Source organism: Nanorana parkeri, unplaced genomic scaffold (assembly GCF_000935625.1).
Source record: "Nanorana parkeri isolate BGI_ZX_2015 unplaced genomic scaffold, ASM93562v1 scaffold296, whole genome shotgun sequence".
Lineage (NCBI taxonomy): Eukaryota > Metazoa > Chordata > Amphibia > Anura > Dicroglossidae > Nanorana > Nanorana parkeri.
Window position 1 is genome coordinate 910,781 of NW_017306564.1, and position 12,145 is coordinate 922,925.

Consider the following 12,145-nt stretch of genomic DNA (forward strand, 5'->3'; position numbering starts at 1 on the left):
GATTAAAGGTGCCCATACACCTTATGACCATCGCAAGACTTTTGTCTTGCGATGGTCGTATGCTTCTTGAAAGCCCGTACGATCTGCCCACCTTGGACGGGCAGATCGTACTTGCGATCATCGAAAGCCCTACCCGCTGAGGGGCGGGCTTCCGATGACGGCAATGCAGAACGGGCAGTGTGCGCGTGCGCACACCGGCCCGTTCCGCAGCTATCGGGCGAGCAGGCTAGAAACCCGCCGAGAATCGTACGATTCTCGGCGGGTTTTCAAACATGTTGGCTCGACAAGACGTGCGACCATACAGTAGAAACGGTCGCACGTCTTAGTTCACACTGCTCGATTCTTGTACGATCGCGGGATTTCGCCCGATTCTCGTATGAGAATCGAGCAGTGTATGGGCACCTTTACTGTGATCTAGACAAAGTCGAGAAGGAAGAACATATCCAACACTTTGTAAATCCTAAGGGAAAATGAAGTGACTTTCCTGTAGAGCAAATTCTTGAGCAAGCCCTTAAGAGCTAAAATCAGCGGGACAGTACTCTGTAGGAATGGCAGCTGGTCTGAGTTGGGTAGGTGTAGGTTCGCCAAAGTGACTATGGCGCCTCCAATCGTCCCCTTAACAAGGATGTACCTGCCCTCAGGGTCAAGGCGGAGATCACGAAAAGACCATGGAACCAATTTAGCCATAAGCACACTTACACCTTTGGATTTAGAGAGGGAAGACGTACAGTGATATGCAACCTGGAAGTCCCTACTACGAAAGGTCGGGAGGCTTCCTCTCTTAAAGTGGGTCTCCTGCATAATGGTTATTATCCCAATCTATGGACCCAATCGGGGTTCCAGGCGCACCACGCCCCATCAACCCTCCCTCCCCACCCCTGTATGGGGGAGTGAGGGGGGGGGGGGGCAAAAAACCCCCCCCCCCCCCCGGTGGGGGGGGGGGAGGGGGGGGGGGAGCCGCCACAGACAACATTTATTCAAAGGCTAGGTACTAATAACTGGGTAAGAGGAGGAGTGGGGTAACCTGGCTCCGAGCATACACTGGGTATTATATCTGTTTTGCAGGCCGTACTGAGACACCAACCACCATCGCATCCACCATGTCTCCGGACATCAAACCCAACACCCACATCAGAACTATCCCTAGTATTGTAAGACAGGTGAAGATATATTGCTATGTTAAGCCTATAACTGGAACTAAAATGAAGGCTAGCAAGGTCTGAGGCAGCTCACACTAATGTCCCGGATTTCTGGGAGGAGTATCCAAAATGGGTAGCCTTTGGTGTCAGGGGAATGTCAGAAGAATGTCCAAGAGTCTTCCGGGTGGTCCAGGACATGCGTAATGAAAAGTAGAAGGTAGAAAGGCCCCTAGGTGATGCAAATTGAGGGCGGTAAAACTTGCCTGAAAGCAAAGGGAATGCTTGATGAGGTCACTGCAGGCTCATATATCAGGGCCAGCCAGAGCAGGCATTGGAGCCTCAGGTGGACGGGGTCTCGATAGAGGGGGGGGGGGATACGGAGTGGGCTCCAGAGTGTCATCCGGAAAGTCCAGCCAGTTAGGAACTACAATGGGTTGCGATTCCAGGAAGCTGAACCAGGCAGGGAGCTGCGCTGGCGGGTGAACCTGGAAGGTGGAGTTGTTGCGTCTCACCACTAAGTGGAAGGGGTGGCCCCACCTGTAAGTCGCATTAGCTGCCCGGATCAGGTCTAGAAGAGGGTGAAGCATGTTTCTGAACAAGTCAGGGAGAAGCTCTACAGTGACGCCATCGAAGTCCAGGGGTCCCTTTCGCCAGGCTTGACGAACGATTTCTTCTTTGACATTGAAAAAATTTACTCTGTAAAGGACGTCACGGGGCAGAGAGGAGTTCGGCTGGCGGGGTCCTTGCACTTGGTGCACATGGTCAATCTCCAGTTCGGAGGAGCATGTTTCTGAACAAGTCAGGGAGAACCTCTACAGTGACGCCATCGAAGTCCAGGGGTCCCTTTCGCCAGGCTTGACGAACGATTTCTTCTTTGACATTGAAAAAATTTACTCTGTAAAGGACGTCACGGGGCAGAGAGGAGTTCGGCTGGCGGGGTCCTTGCACTTGGTGCACATGGTCAATCTCCAGTTCGGCCGTAGGCGGTTTACTCAAAAGTTTAAGGAGGGCGACAACTGTGTCGCAAAGATGGATTCCCGCCGAGGTAAAGTCAGAAGTAGTGTTTTCTATCACCGACACTCTCTGGTCCTCTGCAGTAACATGATGTTGAATATCCTGTATTTCTTTAAGAGCATCTACTATAGATGATGCCATGACCTCCAGGTCTTGTTTAGTGGAGAGGAGTCCCTGCATGGTGCCTGTACCCCCGGGCCCAGTGAGTTCAGGCGCACATGTGGAGGGCTGATATGACTGGGGGGCAGAGGCAGGGAGTTCTGGTGAGATGATCTGATAGTCTGCCGGCTCCCTGAAGGGGTAATCATCTTCCAAAACCGCAGTCCGGGCACAGGAAAGATTAAGACACCATTTGGATATGTGTACATAGAACCTAGAGCTTTGCTTACACCTAGGAATTCTGATGGGAATTAAACTGACTGGAAGTTGAAAAGAAAAACTTGACAGTGTCTTGAATTCTTAACCATACCCATGGATCCTGAACAGGATATGCTTAAACTTGCACAAGCTTCCACAACCTGGGACCTACTGGTCAATTTTGTAGTAATGTACTGATATGTCCTCTCAACTGTAGATGGCGCTGTAGTGCAATGCTAGTCTGTGTGCATGCTTATCTATGAAACACAGGAAGTTATTTTCCTTTCTGTTTTCTTCAAAATGCCATATTCGTATATGTAAAGTCATTCTAAGCAAGTAAACCTCAATTCTGCATTCCTCAAGATCGGAGTGCTTTATCTAAACATATAACCAACAAGAGGAACCCTCAAAAGGACTTTTGTTTCTTTTGCGAGGGAGTAATCTTGGTTTGTTCAAATGAAGAAAAGCTGTTCCTGGCCATATCCATAGTGAATTCTTCCATCCCCTGTGAATTAAATCAAATTGTGACCAGATCCTGAATATAAGGTACCACACCCCTAATATATATCAAATCAAACAGGAAAGAAAAAGTGGAGCTTTTTAGGTACCAAGTGACAGAACCAAGAAATTACAACATGATAAAACAGAAATTCTTTATTATACAAAGATTAAAAATATTTAAAAACATGATTAATATGTGCACATTTCAGAAAGAAAAAACAAGAAACAAAAACAATCTCCAAATAAACTATTCCAGAATTAGAGTATGAGGCTAGACAATTATAATAGACATAATTGATGTGACATGTTCTTATACTCATGCAGCACACAAATGCCTCTTCTTGTATCAGGAATAGTAATTCCTCAGGAGATGGAGGAGATCGTCTCCAGAGAGTAATCCGTGCGTACCCGACCAAGCCAGATGTTAGATGATATTCTTGGCTCTTGAGATGTGCTGGCTTGGGCTCGTGGAGATGTTAGAATGGAGTCTGACAAGTTCTGCAGGTCATCAACAGGCCAACGCTTTTCCTGGTAAAAACAGGCAAAGTGGTCTGGTACTGTACTGCTGGTCTTGGTGAGTAAGAATGAGGTTAAAGGAAAAGTCCTGGTGGCACCTTATGTCTTGCATCTGAAGAATCTGTAGATATGGCACGGGTAAATGGGCTCTACTATTAATTATCATGCTTTGAGCTAGGTCTGCAAATACCGGGTTACTGTGCATTGGAAACGAAAGCTGATTTTTTTGCCTTGACTGCTTGCAGGAGTTTTTCCTTCATTCAAAAGTTAGGGAATGTAACTATCATGTCTCCTGGGGGTCTGCTAGGCAGTTTATGGGCCAGTGCACAGTGAACTCTATCAATATCCAGTCTGTCCAATAGTATGCCAGAAAAGTATTCCTGGAATAAGGCAGTGATTGATCCCTGGAGGGCCACTGTGTTCTCTGGCTCACCACAAATACGTAGGTTGCTTCTGCAAGATCGATTCAACAGGCCTTTGTGTGTTTGCCTTTTAGTGCATATATTTGCTTACGCAGCTCTTCAATTCTTTAAAATTTTGCTTTGCTGGCCTATTTCTCTCTCTGATTTCCATGTAATCTCCCAAGTAATGCCATGGAAAGCTTTAATTAGACTTGGGTGATTTTGTCTCTAACTATTTGCCACATTATTTTGAGTGAAGTATGATCAGGTACATTCACACTGCAAAGAGCTCTGGAAAATTGGAAGCTTGTTCTGATGCCTTCTTCGCTGGACCTCTGTTGTGTAGGCTGCAGTCGGCATTCTGCTTTAGTTTGTGTTTTGCGGTTAAACCCATCTATCTGTTAGGCTGTGGGTGGTCTTGGATGTTGGGGAACTGATTTGAGTGTGCAATAAAGTTGTCAGACAGGAGATTTCTTTAATTTCCCTGGATAAAACCCCACCTTTTAAAGCTTTTAATTTTTCTATAACTGCACTAATAGAACTTTTAGAGGTGTTGGACCTTATAAAGCCCCATCCAGTTGATTTAGAGATGTGCCAAAATAAATCCAAGAATATTTTAAATAATTGTGAAATATTTTACCTGCATGTAAATTTATTTAATTATTCTTTTATTTTTACAGACCCTTCTGTATGGATGTACTGGTGATTGGTTGCTCAACATAAATGAAAACGGACAATTTAATCTCAAGTTTGATTCTACTGCTGTGATCAAAGACATTCAGTTATTAGAACATTTGCTGTTGGATTGGAAAATTTGGTCAAAAGCTGAGGTATGTAAGGTTTTTTTCTAAGAAGGCAAATTTTTATCCTTTTCAGTGTAAGGTACTTAAGTTCAATCGTTTTTATTAAGAATTTTCAGTCGTATAATAATACAACAGCAGGACATAATAAAAAAGAGGGCGTATAGATAATAAAAGAAAGAAGAAAACAAAACCAAGCATAGAAAACAAGGCTCTTTAGGTAGTCCACATTTTCCATGCATTGTCAAAACGTATGTTATTACCATCAGCAAAGGACAACATCTTTTCATATTGGTAGTGCAGATTAACAATAGACAAGGTTTCTGAGATATTGGGGGAATTGGTACTCTTTCAGTGGCGCATAATGGTCAAACGGGTAGCTAACAAAAGATGTGATACAATAGTGCGGGACTGAGGAGGGAATTTGTCAATAGGCAGTACGGCCAAAGCGGGTGATGGAAGTGTAAAAAAGCCTGTAACTGTAGAAATTCTCTGAAATACCTGGCACCAAAAGCTGCGGAGGCAGCGACAGAACCAGAGAACATGATACAGACTACCAATTTGGCCGCTCTGTCTCCAGCATACGGCAGAGGAGGACTGAAACATCTTACTGAGCCTAAGGGGGGTCGGATACCATTGAAGTGTAATTTTATGAGAGAGTTCCCACAGGTCAGCATTTTTAGTTGCCTTATGCGATGGCCCAAGTCCATTGCTGGTGGGTGAACGAAGCCTGTAGGTCATCCTCTCAGCGTAGAAAGGGACAAGATTTGGTGAAAACACATTTGTTTTGGAGGGTGGAATATAACCAAGTAATAGCCCTATGTTTCGTCGAAGTCGCTGAGAAAAAGAATTGCCAGATCAGGTGTGGAAGGTTATATAGGTGGATTGGAAAGGACTTGAGATAATGAACTATCCTCCTATACTGAAAAACATCTCGGTCAGTCAAACCATATTCCGCAGCTAGGGCTGGGAAGGGTTTTAAGTCAGAACCCTGGAAGAGAGACTGGACTGAGCTAAGCAAAATTGTAGAAATGACATCAGCACACCAGTCCTTTTAGTATAGCAAAAGCTTCATTTATTGGTATCTCTCAGAAGCACTATACAGGTGAAACTCGAATAATTAGAATATCGTGCAAAGTTCATTTATTTCACTAATGCAACTTAAAAGGTGAAACTAATATATGAGATAGCCTCGTTACATGCAAAGCAAGATAATTTGTCATAATTGTGATTGATTATGGCTTACAGCTCATGAAAACCCCAAGAACCCCAAATCCACAACCTCAAAAAAGTAGATTATTACATGCAATCAATAAAACAAGGATTGTACATAGAACAATATCGGACCTCTGAAAAGTACAAGCATGCATATGTACTCAGTACTTGGTTTGGGCCCCTTTTGCAGAACTTACTGCAATCACTTTTGCACGATATTCTAATTATTCAAGTTTCACCTGTACACTCTGATATGCAACATAAGACAATTTACAGCAGACATTCAGGAAGTGAGGGAGAGGGTCTCCCACATTGAGGAGAAGATGGGGGATTTCGCTTCAACAGTTAATGAACTGGTGGATGCCCACAATGAGAGAGACGAGGAAAAATTGTGGCTTAAAACTAAACTGACAGATCTGGAAGATCGCAACCGCCGCAACAACCTCAAAATCAAGGGGATCCCTGAGTCTATCATGCAATCGGATCTCACGGGATATGCACAGACTCTCTTTAAGCCACTCCTCCCTGGGGCTCCGGATACTGATCTCACCATCGATCGTATCCATAGACTGCCTAAACCATCCCACCTACCTGACAACCTGCCAAGAGACACTCTGATGCGCATCCACTTTTATCACGTCAAAGATCAGATCTTGAAGGCTGCCAGGCTCTCTCCTCTACCTGCGGACTATGCGAAACTCCAGTTGTATGCCGATCTCTCACAACACACTCTCTCATTCCGTAGGAAACTACTACCGATCACGAAAGCTCTTTTTTGCTTTTTTTGTTCCTCTACACCGCTGTTATAGTTATCCCTTCGCCTCCAGCACCTACCTTGAACTGCGAAGGAGAAGGGTGCATATAGCACACCCGCGTGCAAGGAGGTGCCTGACTCTAATATTCCTACTGCTACCCTGAAACATGAGTCTTACCTTGCTCTCTCTGAACGCCAAGGGCCTGGACCACCTGGCCAAACAGAGGTCGCTATGGAAAGAAGCCATATCCTTAGAGGCAGATGTCCTATGCATCCAGGAAACCCACTTCTGTTCCACTCAGCCCCCAAAATGCTCGCATAGACTATTTCCTACAATCTTCAACGGACCGCAGAAGAGTGCTGGGGTAATGATCGCGGTCAAGAACTCGGTCTCCTTCTCGTTGATTCCATTATCGATGAGTCGGGCAGATATATCATACTGATATGCTCCATTAACTCAGTTCCATACACGATTGTTAATATATACTCACCCAACACCCATCAGCTCTGATTCTTGAAAATAGTCCTCAAAAAGGCATCTTCCGAACAGAAGGGCTCTCTCCTTGTCGCCGGTGACGTCAACCTTGTGCCCGATCGCCAATTAGACTCCACATCGACTACCCACCACAGTTTGCCTTCGTTATAAACCTGGCTACATGCAGAGAACCTATTTGATGTGTGGCGTTGCCAACACGCCTCAGAAAAAGACTTCACCTTCCATTCGACGGCTCATAACTCCTATTCCAGGATCGACCTGTTCGCAGTGGACCGGGGAGTTCTCCCTAGGGTGCAACGCTCCTCCATGACATTACGTGGTCGGACCACGCCCCAATTACCATCCAAATCTCAGGAAACCTGCCCTCCAAGTCGACATATGTGTGGCGTAACAACATCTCTATTCTTCGAAGGCTCAAGAACGTCCTGAAGCTTACGAACAGTCTAAAATAATTTTTTTTACCCTTAATGCTCTGACCTCAACAGACCCGTTTACCCTGTGGAATGCCCACAAGGCCGTCATCCGGGGACTTCTCATACAGATGGGAGCCAGAGCAAAGAGACAAGGTAAGCAGAGGATCGACCACTTTCTAAATTGGATTCGATCTTTAGACACCCAACCTTGAAATAATTTATGCTGAAGGTGTTTGATGCTGCTGCTGCCTCTGAGGCTTTCCCTCCGGAGATGCTAAAGGCCCTCATTGTCACTATCCCCAAACCAGGTAAGACACCGGATTCACCCTAAAATTTTCGCCCTATCTCACTATTAAACTGCGACCTAAAGATGTATGCCAAACTCATAGCTCAACGGCTCACTGATGTGATTCTGACACTGGTCAACCCTGACCAGGGTTCACAGAAGGTTCGCGAAGCTCCGGATGCCACAAGACAAGTGATCAATATCATTCACCAGGCAAGGACTTCCGGGGCCTCTTCTCTGCTCCTGGCGTTAGATGCAGAGAAGGCGTTCGACCAGGTACACTGGTTCTACTTGCGCCAGGTGTTGGCTAAGTTCGGTTTTATGGGCCATATCTTTTCGTCCATCTTAGCTTTATACTCTTGCCCTTTCGCCCAAGTGTTTACATCCGGCACTCTGTCGGATCCATTTAACATCACCAATGGTACCCAACAGGGATGCCCCTTGTCACCACTAATCTTTAACTTGTCTATAGAGCCCTTTGCTGAAAAGATTAGAACTAATCCACAGATCTCGGGATTCACCATCTCACGCCACTCACACAAGATTAACTTATTTGCTGATGATGTTCTCCTCATGTTAACGAATCCGGTGTCCTCCCTGTTAGACGTATCTCGTGTTATTCAATCATATGCTTATGTATCCTACTACAAAGTGAATGCTACCAAATCTCAGATTCTGAGCCTGGACCCCAAGACCATAGATACTATAAAAACACATAGCGATTTACATTTGGCCAGTTTCAGGTATTATATACTTGGGAGTTACCCTGACTAGTTCTACTCCTGAGCTGTTTGACCGAAACTTCCCCCCCCCCCCCGTTCCTAGTAAGCACAAAAAGGGATTTGTCAACACTGACTAGTTCTACCCCCGAGCTGTTTGACCGCAACTTCCCCCCATTCCTAGAGAAGCTCAAAAAAGAATTGGCTAACCTCAGCAGGAAGGTTTTGTCGTGGTCTGCGAGATTGGCGTTGTTTAAGATGCTATTCTTGCTTCAAATTTTGTATCTCTTTCGCACGTTGCCTATTACCATCCCACGATGGTATTTTCGATCCCTACAATCCTGTCTTAAAGACTGTGGCAGGGCAAGAGAGCCAGGAGCGCCCACTCGCTCCTAATCAAACACAGGTCGGTGGGTGGTATGGGATACATAGATTTTGCAGATTACCACTTAGCTACTCTACTGACACACATCAGAAATTGGTTCACAGCACCCAGCAACAAACTTTGGCTAAACATAGAACAGGAAATGGTCCCTGGTAGAGACCTACTCGCATACCTACTATCCCGTCTCTGGGAATCCGCTCCCATGTTGGGGCTATCACCCCCCATCAGAGCATCGGTGGGGGCCTTTGGGAACACTAATAGGGTCAACATTCTCTCACGCTCCCTTGAAGCCTGTGCCAGTGCCGATGACCTCCCTGGAACTTCTGGTCCCGGACCTTTCTCTGCTGTCCTGGAGGAACAGTGGCATTGACACTGTCAGCCATTATGAAGGGAAGTGAGATAAAAAGATTCCAGGACATCTCCACTCAATTTGGACTTAGACAGAATATTACAGGTATCTTCAAATAATCAATTTTCTCCAACATAGGAAGAATCTAACCGTTAGACTTCCAGTTAAAGTAGTTTCCTTCTATGCCTCTAGGCCTCCCCAAGCCAGGGGCATCTCGTTCTACCTACTCTTCCACAATTAACTAAACTTGGAGAAAAGCTCTCCCCTCCTGGCTTGGGAACGGGATATGGCTGGCTCTATCCCCGAAGCCCAGTGGCTGACCTCCTTCAGGGAAACCTGGAGGGCCTCTAGATGTGTGGACATGTGGGAACTAGCTCAAAAGACATTGTTGCGATGGTATCTGACTCCTTTCCCGACTAGCCAAGATGTCCCCATCTTCCTCTGCGCTGTGCTGGAGGGGTTGTGGACATATGAGCACACTGCTCCACACCTATTGGTCCTGCAAATCCCTCACTAGCTTTTGGAAGCAGATCTTCCAGATAATGTCGGCCGTGACGGGCCTCTCTATAGCTCCCACGCCCAACTTAGCTCTTTGTGTTGGTATAGACCAATACCCCAATAACCTCAGGGCTATCATAATTCACACCCTCCTAGCAGCCAAACTCATAATAGCGAGACATTGGAAGGGTACACAGGCAGTTAACCCATCAGAAACACTACAGATACTACAACTACACCGCATACGAACGAGTGGTTGCAAGCCGCAATTACACCATAGCGAGCTTCCAAAGGAAATGGCAACCCTGGTATCTGCGGTCTCAGAAAAACACACCTACCCCATGAATCCTAAAGACGGAGATACATGGAATTTTCCGATAATATGTGTGTAGACCCTTTTGGACCTCACAATAGAACATGGCACATACTCAAATGTTACAGTGCATACACCATTACCCATTCATTGGGTTGGTAATTTGGTCCTGTTCGGACCTTCTGTGTTGTTTAATTTCTTTTCCTTTTTTTTCATTTATCTTGTCTTGTATAATTGAAAATGCCTCAATAAAAATCTATTGAAACTAAAAGGACTGGTGTGCTGGTGACATTTCTACAATTTTGCTGACATTCGTGGCGCCATCCGCAGTCACTGCGAGCACCCCCCACTACAAGGGATATATCGGTAAGGAGTGCGACAACGATAGTACTTATGGACTGAGCTAAGGCCCGACTCGCCCTAGAAAAAAGTGATTATATGCGGGGTTACTAATTCGAGTGCTATAATAGGAATAGGTATGATAGTTGACGGGTCTCGGGTTGGGTCGTTAAGCAAGAACAGAGACCACGCTAACGAGGAAGCATGAGTCATAGGAAAAAGGCCTTTATGTATGTCGGGGGAGAGTGCCTAGGAGATCAAGAAAATGTGAGGGTTGCTGTTAGGAAGTAATAATCTTTCAATATCACTCCATGGCTTAGTGAGCATTGGGTTGAACCATGATCTTAACTGATCCAGTAGTACAACCGTGTAGTAATCCCTCAAATCTGGACATCCCAGGCCCCCCGCCTGCTTGTGTTTGATCAATATAGCATGAGAGCATCTAGCGGGCTTACCACGCCATAGAAACCGTTTAAGACATTTGTGGAGAGCATCAAAGTATTTGGACGGGAGCGGTATAGGGAGTGTCCTGAATAAATACAGCAGCTGGGGTAGCACGAGCATCTTAAAGGAGGACAATCTAGCCGTCCAAGAAAGCATCTCCCTATGGATCTTACTTAGGGTACTCTTTAAAGTGGACAAAAAAGGGACGTGGTTACTGTGGTACATGTGGGAGATAGATTTAGTCAGCGTAACGCCCAGGTATGGTATGCTATTATCATTCCGCATATAGGGGAAGTCAGCCTGTAAGGAAAACCGAGTATGCGGGTCTAGCCCCAAGTCTAAGATTAGGGATTTTTAAGTATTAACCTTATAATAAGAGACATTACTTAAGGAGTCTAACACAGAGCTACCGCTGCCAGGGAGGACCTCGGGTTTGTGAGTAGTAGTACAACGTCATCTGCGAAGAGACTGATTACGTGGGAGCTGTGGCTAAAACTAAACCCCCGATTATAGATGGGTGCATTCTAATAGTTTCAGCCAATGGTTCAATGAGAAGGTTAAAAAGTAATGGGGAGTGAGGGCAACCCTGCCGTGTGCCATTAGAGATCGGGAAAGGTTTAGCCATTGCACCGGATGTAAACACTTGTGCCGAGGGGTGGGAATAGAGTGTCATGATAGCGGTAAGGATCCAGCCTGAGAAACCAAATTTGGATAGAGTGTGTTGTAAATAACCCCAATGCACTCTGTCGAAGGCCTTCTCCGCATCCAGCAGCAGAGAAGGCACCCCAGAGCGTTCCACATAGTGTATAATATTTAATACACGTCTAGTAGCGTCGGGGCTCCTCTTCCCTTGACAAACCCAGATTGATCAGGGTGAATCAAAGTTTGCATAATCAACGACATACGGAGAGCCAAAATCATTGCATATATCTTCAAATCAAAGAGGGCGAAAATTTTGGGGGTGGATCGGGTCCTACCCTGGCTTCGGTATCGTAATAATGGTAGCTTTGAGCATCTCTGGTGGGAAAGAGGCAGAGGTCGAGGCTTTGTCAAATACGGAAATAGTATGGAGGCAAATTGTTTGTAATATTCCCCAGAAAATCTGTCTGGGCCCGGTGCTTTACCAGAAGGCAAGGCCTTAATAGCAGTCTGAATTTCCTAGGATGAGATGGGTGCGTTTAGGTTATGAAGTTGATCGGACGTTAA

The 12,145-nt window shown here is 45.6% G+C and overlaps 1 protein-coding gene across 1 annotated transcript in view; it reads left to right on the top strand.

Moving 5' to 3' along the window:
* Window positions 1–12,145, top strand: part of LYST (lysosomal trafficking regulator) — a 214,811-nt gene that overhangs the window by 89,886 nt on the left and 112,780 nt on the right. The window contains exon 17 of the mRNA XM_018557714.1: window positions 4,609–4,758. Coding sequence (XP_018413216.1) covers window positions 4,609–4,758 — 150 coding nt within the window. The remainder of the gene's footprint in view (window positions 1–4,608; window positions 4,759–12,145) is intronic.